Source organism: Lepisosteus platostomus, chromosome 14 (genome assembly GCF_059453375.1).
Source record: "Lepisosteus platostomus isolate fLepPlt1 chromosome 14, fLepPlt1.hap1, whole genome shotgun sequence".
NCBI lineage: Eukaryota > Metazoa > Chordata > Actinopteri > Semionotiformes > Lepisosteidae > Lepisosteus > Lepisosteus platostomus.
This window is the reverse complement of record NC_142624.1, coordinates 30,470,278-30,487,407: the sequence shown is the minus strand read 5'-3', so window position 1 is coordinate 30,487,407 and position 17,130 is coordinate 30,470,278. Positions and strand designations below refer to the sequence as shown.

Genomic DNA, 17,130 nt, shown 5'->3' with positions numbered 1-17,130 from the left:
TCGTGACTGAATTTTCTAATTTCCTCACATGACAGAAGTTCATTTTAGTTCAATTTGCTCCAGCTGTGTGCCCCTTTCAGTGTTAGCTGTCATGACTTTTGCATTCTATGCTATAAATCATTGCTTGGAAAGGCTTCTTCTGTTAATGAATAATGGAAGTGCACTTTGGGGATAAATTAGCATAGAGCCAAAAGGCACTTTGCCTCTGATGTTTCCCCAATTGAGAAAAAAAGTGAGAGTTACAGAGCTCTTAGAGTGAACTAGACAAATAATGATTTAAATTGCAAATCGCACAATTAAACCATTTACTAATATATTTTACTCTAAAATACTAGAAGATTCAAGATTGACCATAGTGTGTAGGTTAAGGTACTGTATAATCATAATAACATGTGATGTTAAAGTGGATCCATTTCAACATATTAGATCTAATAAATCTGAAAAGGGCTACAAAAAAGCAAAGACACTATAAGCTTTTACACATTACTATAATGTTTCAAAAACTATGCGTAAATAATTATCCTTCATACCATGGTGTTTGTGAAACATATTAAGTACCATTCAGTTCTCTTGCATGAGGTGAAGTACAGTTAAAATAACTGGTTCAACTTTGCCAATAAATATATATTCAATGGAAAAACATTCTAACAGCTCTCAATATAAAACTTAATTTCTACAAGACCGCATCTGTAAGCACTGTCCAGGCTTTAAATGTCTGCTACTTTATTTTGCTGACCACCTTTACTAAGAGCCTACTGACAACTTTTTTTTTCATGTCATCGCCTATTTTAATTTTAAACCCTGTAAACCCCCCCCTTACAAGATAAAAAGAAAATGGGCTGTGATTTTAAAAACATCAATGTGCCACTTTCAGAAAACCTCTAGCTCCTGTATGGCATAAACGCCCACCCAGTTCAGGATATTTACGGCTGGAATGGATAAAGTCCGTGTTACTGACCTCTTCCATTATAGCAGCAGCAGCAGCACTTTGCTAGAATCCAACCAAAGCAAGACTGGGAGGAACAGCATTTCCGCCCACTTTTCATTCTGCCCTGGTCCTAGTCATGGCAGGGTGAAAGCCGCAGAAAAGATAAGATCCGCAAGCGAGGTTAGCTGCTGCTTCTGCATGAAGCCACTGATCTAAGTTTCCCTAGTTTACTATGCAAGTACTACCTTCTAGTCAGGGGAGGATCTGTAGGGAAGAGGGGGTGGGTCTAACTCCCTGGCTGCTCCTAGAGAAGAAAAAAAACCGGGATCATGCAGAAGTGCAGATCATGTTACACGTCCTTAAACAAAGGCTCCACTGACTCGAGCCAGCTATTCAAAACCTAACCTGCTGAGAGAACGTTTAACACATTCGGGCAAAAAACAAAAAAAATAAAACATCAAAATAAAGCCATGATTATCTATTGCTAGCTGCGAGGTCTTTTCACCAAGGGACTGCTCTCATTTTTGTAAATACTAAAAGAAACAACGTTGAATGCTTGCTATTATTACAGTGTATTAGCTAGTAATTTATTTCTTTTCATTAAGAACGCATTGAAGATTTAACAGTAATCTTGTCAGTAGATACATAACGCACCAGGTATCATTAAAGCTGTTAAAAAGACATGACGTAAAAAAAAACATACAGAACCAAAATCCTTCTAGAGCTTATCTGTGTTTAGTAAGAGCGTAATAAAATTTTCATACCATTTACTCCACATACTTAGGATATGGTATAACTCAGATTAAAATAAATTTGCAAAAAACTTTACCTCACTTTGATAGCATAAAGACAGCATAATGATCTGGGTATTTTTAATATCTAACAATGGACTTTTTCTAAAATTGTTCAATTTGTGAATAGTGAGACTGAGTTGGGCAAATATTATCCTTTGTGAATCATGTCTAGGTAATGTTTTTCTATATCACACAGTTAGATTGGGGCTAGATGGAAATTATTTCTAAGCAATGTATGGGAAAACTCACGGTCATACATAATCTAAAATTAACTACGAGGGACATACCTGGTAAAAAACTATAAGTGACCAGATAAATGAAGCTAGTAATAAAAGAAAAAATCCCCCTTAAGTATTCTAAAGATTCTTAAATAACACTTGTGTACGTCACTGATTAATGTGTATTTATAGCTAGAGATTTTGCCTTCCAAATGATTAGAGGTTGTATGATTGTTTATTATCATAATTTCTTGAAGATAAAGCACCAATTAATGCTTTACACAAGAAGGGGAGCCACTTTATTCACCACTTGATTGCAACACCCACCTGGGTGACATGTGGCAGCCACTCTGTGCCAGCAGCCCCACTTCACAGCAGATCAGGTGGAGAAGTGAGAAACTGCTTAGCTAATTGAATTAAGAGCCAGATTGTTCAAGCTCAGAGTGGAACTTATCCAGGACACCAGCGACAACATCAATACTCTTATGAACAGTAACATGGGATTTTTAATGAGCTCGTGGTCGGGACCCCTGGTCTTATCAGAAGTACGGCTTCTCATAGTGTCCTTGGTCACCATACTGAGGTGTTTGTTTGGAAAATCTTAGTTCAATGGGAGGAGTGTCGCCTACTGGTCCATCAAAACCATGTAAAGAATACACCTGGTTTGCCTTGGAGTTCATCCATTTAGATGATAAGAATTACAGTACATACAGTGGATACATGTAATATTAAATATATTATTTTTCAAAGCTCATTTTCGATATGTTACACGCATTTGCAACTGAGAACTTTCAGTTTTTACTATTTGGATTACATGTCGAAGCACTAAGAATCCATATAAAAAAGGGTTTAAGGAAATTATTTGGAACTGTTCAGTAACCAAATTACTACAGAATAATGGCTTGAGCCTTTTAACTAATCAGCTACAGTATGTGTAGGAAAGCTGCATGGTATGATATAATTAAAAGTAGTAATCGAACAATAAATAATTTCCTTGGCTTTGAATTTGGCAAAAGGAAATCAAACATTAAAACATTAAACATTCACCATGGATCCTGTGGTTTTTCAAATGATACCGGATTTTACAGTTAATTAGTTGAATAGTTCAGTGTCATTTTTGGTTGCATGATCACGGTCATCTTGAAACACCCTTGAATTCTGGCCATCTAGAGGTTGTTAATTGGCTCAGGGGTAAAATGAGTTATTACTGCAGACACACTGCACAGAGAATGCAAGACACTAGAAAACTGGAGCAGATTGTCTAAAAAAGAATTCCCAAATTCCCTCTGCTGCAGGTGTCCCAGTTTTCGCATCTACAGTAGAGAAGCATCATGCATTTCACAGATACCCATTGCAGCATGTATGAGAGGCAAACTGCACAATAGTCTTTTCTTGCACTGCACAGGCCCAACACAATTTTAAATTTGGGCACAAAAATTAATAATTTTATGCAGTCCAAAAACTGGGACATCTACTAGGTTTTGTGAGAATGCTAGACAGCTAGATGTGATACGTTAAACATAAACACATTTAATATTTTATTGCACATCCTACATAGTTTACAATTCATTGTATGGTTTTAAGTCAATGTTCTAAATCTCTAAACCAGACCTGAAAAAGTTAATGGTGTTTTTATTCAAATATTGTTGTACAAAGAGGTTTATTCAATTTCTTTGCATTAAGAATTTAGTAAACGTGGTCGGCACTTGAGTATAACATTTTTAGCTGACAGTGGTTTAAATATGGTACCAATCTAAGAAGTAAAAAATAAATTGATATCACTTCTGTTGTAACTTTTACAGATAAATTCATAACTTGCTGTAGAACCTTTACAACCTTAGAACAATTCTCGTTAAATACAATGAAACCGAAAAAATGTCAATTTTCTTTGCTTTTGCTTTGAGTTATGTACAGTATTACAGCAGAAATTAAGTAATTTTTATTTTGCTTAGATCACAAGTAAAAGTTTACTATACATGTATCCAGATTCTGTACAGAACAAGGACACAGAGTCACAATTGGAAGGTAAAAGAAAATTCAATTCCTGTTAGAGAAGAGAAAACAATTTTGCAAAAACTGTAGCAGGTGTCTGGAAAAGGTTTCTGTGCCAGGTGGTTGAATTCCAAACCCTGAGCTCCTTCAAGAAGTAGCTGGATAAAATTTAAGATTCACTGAGCTGTTAAACTCCTAAATAAGCAAAATAGGCCCAAAGGCCTTCTCTGGTTTTCTTCCTAAGTTTATAATAGTGCTGCTATTTCTCCACTGGTGGTGCCTCTGCTTCTTGTCTTACTGATAGATTTAAGCACACACTGTCCAAAAGTATGGCTGAAATAAATCCAAAATTTGAGTTTATAACAAAGGTCAAGATAAGGGTTAACATTATGCCACAGCCAGTGAAATATAAATATAGGTAACAAACTCCTGACTTTAAGATTCTTCCTAGCATTCTTCAACTTGTATCCCTCCACCAGTCTGCGCTTCTTCACTATTTTCACCTACAGTAGGGGCAGTCCGGATGGCCTTATCCCCCCAGCCAGGCTTTCCTCCATTCAGTCCCACAGGAAAGCTGGTTTAAGCCAAATCAGATGTGTAAAAAAAATCACAAATGTACGTTCCAAGAATGCAGTGCTCCACCCCGATCCTGGACATTTCATTATACGAAGGTGCTTTTCTGTTCCAATATTGTGATGCTGTGCTGAATAAATGAAATTGGCTCAAATGTCTGTTTTGTGAAAAAAACATTGGGAATTCTTTCCAAATATTCAATAGTTTTATTAGAACATAAAGGATATATTGGGAGTCATAACTGATCAGCAGGGTGGGTGGTGATACTGCACTAATGTCTGCTCATTGTATGCAGTAGTTGTAAGTACAGATTATGCTTATTTTAGATTTATCAGAGCAGTAAATTGACTTGTACGTCTATCAGTACTGTGCACTGTCATAGGCATAGTTAAAAGGGAGCTCAGAAGCTGGCTACACTTTATTAAATTGCATTTAATAGTGGTTAGATTGCTGGTTAGCTATGCTGGGACTGACCTTTATACAAGTGCTGCTGTAATAAAACACAGTCAAGTAATGATCAATTATACTGTGTTAAAGTGAGAAAATCCAAGTCTGGAGCTTCAAACTGCAATCATTTTACTCAACATAAATCTTCAAATAGGGTCCAATCAACTTCCAAACGTATTTAAAAATCCAAATTGCTGATATCGGTCGGCAGGGAACTGTTCACAAATGCCACCTAGTCTCACAGTGAGGTTTTGGCTGCCTTTTTCATTCCATACCATAAAATGAATTCAAACCCACATGTACTCGGCTTTAAAAATCTTTATGTTAACACAAACACACACATGCATGTGTCTGGCTTTAAGCATACAGCAGTGAAACATATTCAGAAATGTCCATGGTCTCTTGCTGTGTTGCATTTACATAACCTTCTGCTACAAAAGTAGGGCATTACAATCTATGGAGGGGAAGAAAAAAAGTTCCACAATGCCAAGAAAAAAAACACTCCCTACTCAAAAGGCCTATGTACTCAACCTACTTAAATGTGCGAAGTACACAAGATAACATCTACTAGAGAAGGAAGTAGGCTTTCTGAAGGTGTTTTCTGTATTATCAAGCAGGGGCCATATGGTTCCCTTGGCTTCTGATAGCAATCATACCATATGAAAAAGCCACAGTAAACCTGAACGGTTTACATTGCTGTGCATGTCTTTCTCCTTTTTTCTTCCATGAGTGAAATTTATTGGCTTGAGCCACTGGATGGAAAGCAGGAGCAGGGATTTCTTTCTTTGTATTCTATATTGCGAAGATCATCGACTCTTGATCAGGTCATCAATGTAATTGAGATTCTGTTCTCCACCGACCTCTCAGTTTACATACAGGTATTTCTGCTACAATGAATAGGTTTGTTCCCAGAAAACACCACCTTATAGAAAAGCAAGTTATAGAAACCATTGGGTCATTGGGAATTGAGGGCTAGAGTTCGGATTCACAATGTATTACTTCTACACAATGTGTTCTTGTGATACTTCTAAACAGAACAGAGTGAAGAAATTGATAAAATAAGGAATAATGCGCATCAGTATTAACATTGCTTTGAAATGGGAAATTCTGAGGTGGAGGAGGGTGAGAAATTATTTTGTAAGAAACATTTAATACCCACTATTATTATAAACCCAGTAGTGCAGACGAGATCACGTTCTTTCCTTTCTCTCACATCTCTTTACAACATCAAGCTTTTGTTCTAGAGTAAATCACTTTTCTTTTCACTTGCAACACACACACTAAAAGAAGACTATACCCTTGCCCCTCATTGTAACAGCAATATTTATATAAATGTTTCCAAAGAATGAAAATATAGTAGCTTAGCACAGATACACAACTTTGAAGCCCATGCAGGTTGAACAAAGACTGACAGCAGTGCGTGAGAGAATATACCAGCATGCACAACTGTTTTACTCTACGTATGTAACTAGCTCCAGTACACTGGAATTGTATTATAGCCAAAATGCACTCGCATTATGGAAAAGTGTTCCCTAATAAGTCAATAATGTTACAGCCGATTTGCATTTTGGAAAGACACATTATTGCAGAAATAACTATTATGATTCTTAATAAAACACAGTCTTTTTTTCTGGAATTTGTAATCTGTAAATTTAAATAAAAAAAAACACACAGCCTAACAGCCTCTAGCTAAGACAGAAGTACAGCACCTTGACAGAGGCTAAAGCAGCAAGATCCACATGATGCCCAAAACATATTTTCAATTACTAGGGATAAACAGTGATCCAAGGGAATAAGAAAGTGCAATTTGTGAGGGGTATGGTGAGAGGGGAACAATTGTGTTTAAGTTAACTCAGTTTAAAGACATCCTTTTGAGTGATGTGTTATCAACAGAGAAGGTTTACATAGTAAACAAAAAACGACGGGTAGTGTATAGACAAAACGAACTATATACTAAGAACATACAGCCTTAAACACTACTAAGAAGCCATACCCTATGATTTAACTTACAAAAATGGTAAAGGAGACTTTCACGCATAAAATGCATGGCCTCTAGCATCATGACATATACTGTAGTTATGTGAGCAGAAGTAATGAAAACGCTACACATGTAATTGGAGTTCTTATTCAGTGTGGATGCAAGTTCTAAATAAGAAAAGCTGTTCTAAATCTTTCTGGTCATTTCCACATTGAAAATACAATGTTTCAAATGCACAGTAGCACCTTCCATAAACAAATTAGTTCCATTCCATAACAAAGAGACATTGAGAGGAGGACTTGCAGGTTATTTATAAAAGAGGGAACTGTGAAAAAGAGGAAGTCTAATGACATTGAGTAAGATGTGGCAACATAATAATAGCTACTGTTTCTAGATAAACACGTTATGGTGTGTACATTGGGACAGTGTAATGAACTCAGGATCCTTAACAGGGATTAATTGACATCAGAACGAACTGTACTAGAATCATTGTGACAAAAGGAGAAGTCAACAAAAAGCTGACAAGTTTCTACAGCACTTCACCTGCCCAGCAGAAGGACAGGAAACTGGAAAAGACATCTGCAAAAAATGAAGCTATTGGAAAAAAATAAGAACAGGTGGAAAAGGCTGTGATGAGACTTCTCAAGCTGAGCACAGCTTTAGCAAGGTAATCCATACAATTAGCATTTGACCAAGATGTGACCCGCAATTTTCAAGTTTTATTTTTAAATTGAAATGTACGGCATTCCTCTCAGTCCCTGCAGACCTGCTAAATAGGGACAGGTACACATGAAAGCACTCCGTTTCCTCAGTTTAATTGTCAACGTACAGTAACTCTAAATATTTGCAGCACTGAAGGCACACAGGAATAGGCTCAGACATCACTGAATTAAACTGGGAAGGATGTTTTATATTCTTATCCTCAAAACAAGGGAAATACTGTAGTGTCCGGGAGGCAAAAGCAATTCCCATGTACAATACCGGAGTTTTATCTGTGTCCTACAGAGCAAGCAAATAATAAAATGTTTTTTTTAGCATTCTGAAGTGCTATGCTGCCATTAAATACTTATTTAGAAAACAACTCGAGAAGCATTTTTGAATTTTGTGCAAATGTTAAATCTGTTGTTTAATCTATATTGAAGTATAATACTTCAGATTACCTCATTCGCATTTCGTAACCCTGTTCCCAAAAAATAAAGACTGTTGGCCTCAGTGAAATGCATTGGAAGTAGATTTAATCAGGTTTATCAAGGTTGTTGTTCCACAGTGCAATATACTGTAATGCACTTTGCTCTTCCTTTCCAAGCATGCCTGGGTACTTTAACAGTAAAAAGCTCCTGATCATTCAATCCAGCTGAGAGTAGGCCAGCAACAGCACGCATATTTTCATTTTTAAAATATGTAACTGGGCAGCATGGTGGCGCAGTGATCAGCACTGCTGCCTTGCAGCACTGGGGCCCTGGTTCAATTTTAGACCTTGGATGCCATCGGCAAGGAGTCTGGATGTTCTCCTCGTGTTCACGTGGGCTGCCTCCAGATGCTCCGGTTTCCTCCCACAATCCAAAAACAGTACTAGTAAAATATTTGGCTTCCAGGAAAATTGGCCTTGGTGTGTGTGCATGTTTGTGCCTGTGTGTTCCTTGCAAGGGTCCCATCCAGGGTGTGCACCGCCTTGCGACGGCTGCTTGCCAGGTTAGGCTCTGGCCCCCCTGCAACCCTGTGCTGGACAAAGCAGTTAGAAAATGGATGGATGGAAAAAGATGTAACTGCCAATAGTATAGTCATTTTGTTTGCTCGGTCCCCGCAAGCTCTATTTGGGCAAAGCACCATTTGCATTGCATATTTCTTGTTAATTTGGAACTGGAACATAACAATATCAGTTTACAAGGATGTCAAAACTTTAATATTGTAAGATAAAGGTTTGAAAAAAAGCTTTTGGCCTGAAATTAAAATATGTCAGATACAGTACAGTATATCTGCTTCCCAAAAATACTAGTTGACAACAAATACTGTAGTAATTTTCGTCCTGTGCATTACTCAGTAACTTAGGATCCCTTTTGTAACTATTATAAGACTTAGAAACACTACTGCAGTTTTTTTAAATATATTTTGGTTAAGTGGAAAGTCTACCTTCTTAGAGCAAAAACCTGGATTTCATTGGAGGTCTCCCTTTCCTTACTCTTGCTAACCTACAGTATCTTCTGTCACTTAACGGTGGGGTTAAAAGAGAAATTGTATTGGGAGAATGTGCACAGAACTTGAAGCTTCACATTCAGCAATTTACCACAAATATATTACGTGATCAGAAGTTTTCATTGAACAGCCAAGCTTCTGTAACAAAATGCACAGCCCCCTAAGGATGTGTGCTGAAAAGTGTACACCAATCCAAAACGTTTGACAACAATCCAGCAGGACAAAATCCACCTTCTCCCCCTTGAATTATGACAATAAAATCAGTAACTTTCATGTAAACTAAATTTGGACAATAAGAAAGGGATTTACGAAAAGGAATAATAGTCTTTCTTCTCTGCAAAGAGAACATCAATAGTGCCCTCTACAGGCAATAAATAAAATGGTCTGAACTTCACAGTATAAAGTAAACAGAATAAAAAGTATAAGGATAATAAAAAATATTTTGATGTGCAATAGTCCAAAAAGCAACCCTATGTCACTGTTAAATCATCCACAGTAATCTTAGAAGTATAAATAAAAATATATTTACAACTCCTCCAATAAGGACATAATATTACAGTTAAAAATAAATGTAACATGTAGTGCAGAATCTATAAAAGTATAAATTAAAAAAATAACCCATAAATTATCTAGTTCTTAGATTATAGTTCTTTCATATTTGAAAACCGTGACAGAACATTGTTGTACTTTAAGTTTATTCATACTGTAATTTTCTAAACATGTTCCAGGCCACACAGACTAAAATAACTCTAGGAATGTAGCGATTAACTTACAACCCTACACAGCTATTTAAAAAAAAGAGTGTAATAACTAAAATTGTAATTACTCCACTGCAATTGAAAAGGTCTAAAAAGCAATATATCCACAGCCTCATCTATAAAAATGTACAGTATTGACAAACACAAGGGAAAGAAGTCAACTCCCCCTACCCGTCATTTTCTAAAAGTTTTAAAATGTTCTGAACATCCTGTTCCCAAAAGTAACACTTCAAGTTACTCTGAGAAAAAGTTCAAATGAAGTGCATTACTGAAAAATGTCATTCTAGCAAATATAAGGTTTTTTTAACTAACTTTAAATAGAGGGTAAATGGAAATAGATACAGTATTCACCACTATATATTTACACACACATAATGAATACCAGTCCATTAAAGAATTAATTCTAGGAAGTCTAGTGTTGTGTTCAAGTTCACAATTCTTAAAACACATTGTTAACAGAAGCTTCAAACCATACATTTCAAAGCAACAGCTTGTTGCAATACATCCTGACTATACAATACAATGGTAAGCAAAAGGAAAACTGTCTTATTGGGCAAGTTCATGAAAATATTAATAGTAGAAAATAGCAATCATAGCTATTGATGATAGCAGTCAGCCATCATCACTTATAAAAAAGAATGCCTCCCAGATGTTATGATAAGCTGTACTAATCAATGAGGCTGATGAGGAAAGAAAGAACGCAGCCTACTGTAAAGTTTACTGCTCATTTATTTAGAAATGATAAGTCACTCTTGAACTCTTTCTAACAGGTCTCCATGTCTTATTCAACCGTTCTCATAGCCTGCCATTAAAGCTCTTCAAAATGTCCTTTTCACCTTCAAAACCTACCTTTTCCGGATGGGAAGAAGCATTCCATCTCCACACTGCTGCGTGAGTGGGATATGCAAAGAGTGCTGCTGGGAACCAGGCCTTCCTGGGGAGGGGTGCGGTCGGTGGTCCTCACGAGACACCAGCCAGGCCTGTCGCTCGGACGCTCCAGTAACTCCACTGTCTGCCCCACCTGGATACTCAGCTCACTGCTGCAGCCAGCTGTGAAGTCCTGGAGAACCACTGTCAGTTCGCAGCCTCCAGATAGCTGATGAGGGGGGGGAAGAAAACATAAGAAAGGGCGTGAGTCCTTCGAACAAGGTGCGGTTCAGTTGTTTTAAATGATCCCTCACCCCAGTGGACCGAATGACGTGCAGTATAGGGTAATTACTCAAAGACTATCCAGGCTGAACAGCACTACAACAGAATAGGAAATGACGAGGGAAAAACCTATGACAATTACAATGCCCCATACCTCTCAGCAGATCTGAAAATTTGTACTATGGTTCTTTAAGGTGTGGATGAGTAACTTTATGGCAGGTGCTTGGGGCGTTTCATTTTTCCCCAGTGTATTCTTGGTCTAGTTAGGAACATTTGGCAAAAATAAAATCCATGCCAGGAGCGAGGCACGCAAAGGGCAGAGTATTTTAAGCAAGTTAAGCACCGCTTCTTTTCTGTACTACAGCAAAGTAAAACAAGTAAAAATTTGATTAACGGTATAAACTGTAAACCATGTGATTTCAGCATAACCATGTGAAACAGTTATCTTTTATGATGTAACTCTTATCATTACTGATGATAACCTAGTTAGCAGACTCTACTTTCACAGCAGACACACACAGAAAGGCATAATTACAGTAGCTCTAAAGATACATCCACTGACACACTTGTTTTGTGCATTACTATACTTATGTATTTTTAATCAAATTTTATCTTCAACTAAACCAGTGTATTTCGTACACAAATGAGAGAATTTTAAACACACGAATGTATGAATTAAACAGTTGTAACTAACAATGAAAGCAAGGTGTAGCCAAGGAAAACATAGAATTTAACGCCTTCACAAATCCATAGTGAGGTTTCTAAGAAATGGACAATAATAGCTATAAGGGAATGTATAGGCCTATTAGTATGCTGTGTTACTTTATTATGTAAGCACTGATTTTCTTTAGTCAGTCCTAGCCCTAGTAGTTTTGGGTCATGACAGTTTTTTTTAGCAAAGCTTTCCCTACCTGTCTTCATATTTCATTGAATGACTCAGAGGGCAATTATTTAAATCACTGTATTTAACCTGTGCTGTTACGGGTGTATTTAGACAACTTAATTATTCGAGTCATGTATCAGTAATGCACATCGCCAAATGTGTGGCAATGTTTTTTACCGTCTTCATTGTGTAATTATAGACCTTTTCAGTGAAATGATACCTTGATAATTAAACATTAGGCATTGCTGACACATTAGAGAATAAAAAAGAATAAAGACTAACATTGTGGTAGTCTTGTTATTTCACATGTGTACTGTTTATGGATAGCTTCCATCATGTGAATCAAACAGAATTCATTTAGCATGACAGGAATGAATTCTGCAAATACAGGATTTTCACAAACGGAAGTCACCACTTCACAATGATTCACAAACATGTTTATAAATAAAGAATAGTTTGTTCAAATAACTTTTGTTTTCACAAAACACTTTGATAAAATTACTGTTCTGTGAATGATTAGATGGGTCTGTACACAAAATAATCAAAATAATTGGCTGATATCTACAGTATGTAAAATTGAGGATCAAAGGTAAACTAGAAAGGCCAAGCAATGAAAATAAAAAGCTGTGTATTTACAGTCCAGCGCCTTGGAATTTACTCCTAACGCCAAAGTCTACATAACTTATATTTTAAAATAGAATAAATACATTGTTCTATTGTTCACTCAGTGAACTGTACTTAGTTCCCTGTTTTGGATTATTACCAGTTTATGGTAACTGAGATACCTTTAGCAGTCTGAAGGCTTTCGTTTAATGTAAAGACATTACAAATTTATAAAACTAAAGCTCATGTTCTAAGAGCTGAAATAAAAATATTAAAATTTGTCTATATTATTTCTTACTTATGGTGGCTAGGTGAGATTAACAGTTATGCCGGGCTAAACACTGTTCAGATAAACTGTACCATGAATATACAGTAGATATTCCTTTTAAAATCATAAACAGTTTAATATCCTTTGTGTGCCTATTTTTATACTGAATGTTGTTTTTGCACAACTTGTCACAGCCTTTTATATCAAGGAATAAACAGTCTGAGGCAGCTTTTTGATGGCACAGCATCTCTGTGAAGAAGATATACTCTTGGCACCGTGTCCAGTTAGAAGAGCTGTTTTTTTTAGTCCATCTAAGCAAGAGCTGGATGTTCGACTAAGAACAGAGCAGCTTAGTAAAGTAAAACAGAATTCCACTGGCAAGTTTCCATTTTAGTCTCTATTTAGTGATGAAGTATTGTTAATCTTAAATCTTTTTATAGTCACACACCTAATTTATAAACATGATGTGGTTCTGCAGTTAATACAACAGTCAGGAACAGAAAAATAACTAGAATCTGAAAATGAAATACAGTACATTTAAACTGTTACTGTACATACTGTATCTCGTGCTAAAAGGTACTTTAGGCCACTGGTTTACATGAATGTCTTAATCTATTTTGCTGTTAGGTCTCTATTGCTCTGCTTACAGAGAGGTTCAAAACTATACATTTACAAATATCATTCAACAGAAAATGTGTACATGAGTAACGGCAGATCATTAGAAAGGAATCAGGAGAATTCTATAATTAGAAATTGATTACATGATTACATTCATGGTGGCAGCATGTGAGGCTATGAGGTTTGCAAATGCTGTATTTTTAAACTATTAATCAGTCTATTTTACTATGACATCTCTAAAGATAATATACGCAGCTCCAGTTAAGCAATTAAGTTGTTTAAAAAATGCTAGCATTAAATTTTTTAATAATAATTCATATTCACATTGTACAATGTAAAAGTACCTTCTAACCTTTGGTATTTCCTGCTGTGTGAATACTGCCCGCCTCTGTGCTTCTATTACATTAGAGCAGGAAGCAATTAAATCTAAAGATCAGACCTAACATAAAACACTTGATATCTGAATCAGCAACTATAGGTGGACTGCCACAGGCATTTTTTCATAGTGTATTCTTTACTGTCCAGGAGATCTCATTTAAATTTTGGTCTCTCACTTAAAAAAAATATGATTTGTCAAAGACATGAAACAGTAACAGGGAAGATAAAAAACGCAATGACTTGCAGACATTTCATGACAAGAAGGAAGCTTCGGAGCAGACTTCACAGCCCTTTAGCAACATTAAAAAAAAGTTTTAATCTGATAAAGTAGGTTTTCTTTCCAGAACTGAATTTCTTGATAGCAGGAAAAGACCAATTATGAAAGATACCCTACTCCTGAGTATTGATTTCAAAGAGCAAAGAGTGTAAAGAGTTGATGGTGTTGGTTTTTTTAGTTCTAAACTACAAATAAATTAATTACAAGATGTGAGGATGTACAGTAGCACTACTTGTTGGCACTTGACATAACATCATAAACATCAACACAACACAAGAACAATACACAGAAGCTGCTGAAATGCTAGTGTAATATTCTAAGTAAACACAGCTGGCTGTGGCAAGACGTTGCCACTCCAAAAGACAAAAATAGCAAAAATTACAACACGATGTGAACTATAAGGAGGTAGTTATATCTCAAGGGATGAGTTCCTATGATATTTTTCTTCTAATGATTATTCATGGATACAGAGCTCCAGTTCTTTTCCATTCTGGAAAAAAAAACATATTTCCACAAGACACTTACAGTAACTGAAACTAAATACAAAGTCCTGCAAAAAACCTCACATCCTTCTTATAATGTCCCTTTTGTGAAATTACAAAATGATGTATACACATTTTTTTAACTTCAAATTTTATTAAAAAATGCTCAAATTGGTGATGTCTAAGGGTAAAAAAAATCTATAGTAACTTTGACTGGGCTACTCAAGAACATTCATGTTCTTAGTCTCAAACCACTCCAGTGTAGCTTTGGCCTTGAGCTCTGGACCATCGTGCTGCTGAACGGTGAATTTTTGCCTTTGTTAAAAGACTGCAGCAGACAGAAACAGCTTTTCCTGAACATTTTTTCCAGTCTTTACATTTTTTTGTCCTAACAAACTTTCCAGTCCTTAATAAGGAGAAGCATCTCCACAACATGGTGCTGCCACCATACTTGATGGTAGGAATGGTTTTGACTGGGAGATGTGCTATATTGAGTCTGCTTCAAATGACAGCAAGTTTTAAACCCCAAAAATGTGAAAACTGCAACGGTCTGAAATTTTTTGCAAAGCACTATATACATACCGTATACAGTATACCTTCTTCACACCTGAAGAAGGCTCCATAGGTGAAACAGTGTGTTTCCTTTCTTTTTTGTTGCCTCTTACGGTATACAGTATCTTCTAGATACAGTATATATGAGGATACTGTCTATTTCTGAACTCAAATAAAATGCATAAAACATTTTCTTAGAGCCTGTTAATTTAAAAGCTAAATATAACATCTGTGCAAAACCTGTAACAAAAAAAAACGTCTTGTTGTCTGAGCCTGGCCATCATATAGTATAAGGATTATTCCACTTGAGCTTTAATAACTCTCACACTGGTCCTGAGGATGAGCCCTTGATCATTCTAATTTCATTCTGTGCTCGAAGTAACTAAGTATGTGAAAAACGGGACGTGTTTTATGGTCTTGAAAGCTCATATTCCCAATTGGACACAACATTCTTAAGATTAAATCTGATGAGATGCAAGAGTCAGCTCCCATCTGTTGCTCTAAATAAAAGGAGCATAAATATTGACCGGGTTACTCTCTTCGAAGAAACTCCATATCTGCTGTAGAAGAGATTAAAAGAGACCACCAGTGGCTACACTGCTCAGCAGCTCAGCATGTTAAAGGTTTTTTAGGTTGTGCTTGTTTCCAGTTTTGCTTTTCATATGCGTACAGTTGGTTTTGTTTCATTAGCTGAGCAATTAGCCATCGAGTCACACTCAGCCAGCACGTTTGTGTTCTGTACATATACAAGGGATACATTCTTTCTCGCTGCTTCCGAGAAAATGCAAAGGAAAGAATACTAGAAAATTACATTTTTAATGATTTGGGCACACTAACCATCACAGATAAAACAAAGAAAGATAGGGATACAACAGATTTCAGCACTTTGTGTTTTTTAATTGAAAAGTTCATTTAATGGAGTTATAACATGTGCATTCATTTTAGAACCCTACTGCTCCATTAAATGTTGCAAACCACATTGTTTTCCCCCATTTCTCATGTTGGTATGCTGGTTGGCTGGGTGTATAATAGCTTTCAGATATGGTGACTAAAACATAACAATAAAAATAAGAGCTTTCAAAAGAGAAAAAATTAAGCTGATGAAAGAACTAAAGATGACATGCTAAACTACAAAATGTGGATATAACATTTTGGCTTAAATCTTTTAGGCTTACATAGGCTACATGGTGTCACTCCTTTTTAATGAATTTGGCCAGCAATTTTACAGCAGTGCAATAACCTGCTCCCACACCTGCACTTCTCCCTGAGAAATTGTCTTCCCTGTGATGTTCATTAGCAAACAACATCCATTTCCCATTAACTGCTATCTCGTGCCAGTACTGCACTCTAGAGCATGATGTTCTTATTCTTTCATTAAAGAGCTCAGTGTTTACAGGTTCATAAAATCTGAAAGCTTGGGTGTGTTAAATTGAACAAAATAAATGGATTCACATTATCAAAAATAAAAACAAATGGTCAGTATCTCACTGGCTACACAGAGAACTACTTCTGCCTACAGCAGACAGAATGTACAATTACAACAAATTAGACTGAATTTTTTAATATTTTGCTAGAAAATGTTGAATATCAATCAAGTGATTTTATGGTTGTGCAAAACTGTGCAAAATGTTTCTTAGACATTGTTTAGAATATCATTTACAATTTCCATTCAGCCATAAAAGCTTGCTTCTCTAGTAGGAATCAATATAAAAAGAGAATTTTAAAGAGAATGCAATCTTTTTAGTCTTGAATAGGGAAGACTCCAAGTGAATCTAATTCAAGTAATCAAAATCCCAAAAGGCATTAGGGCAACTCAATGAACTTCTTCAAAATGAAAGTGAAATGTGAACAAGAGGTCACAAGTGAAAACTATGGAACGTGCAGTTAAAGCTGGAAAGAGGAGGTATTTTTACACATAGGAGAAAAAAAAGAATATTAAAAGAATATTTTACTAAACATTTTAAAGGGATAAAGGTTAAAAGCATACAAAAATAAACTTTGGCGTATTTGAAACATTTCCTCTACTTACATAGCTACTA

At 36.1% G+C, this 17,130-nt stretch overlaps 1 protein-coding gene across 3 annotated transcripts in view; it reads right to left on the bottom strand.

Annotated features, from left to right (window-relative positions):
- The window catches only part of kalrna (kalirin RhoGEF kinase a), a 215,467-nt gene that overhangs the window by 45,009 nt on the left and 153,328 nt on the right, over nucleotides 1-17,130 (bottom strand). For all 3 annotated transcript variants that reach the window (XM_088605585.1, XM_088605583.1, XM_088605584.1), the window contains exon 34: nucleotides 10,731-10,977. In XM_088605585.1, the coding sequence (XP_088461711.1) occupies nucleotides 10,731-10,977 (247 nt within the window). The remainder of the gene's footprint in view (nucleotides 1-10,730; nucleotides 10,978-17,130) is intronic.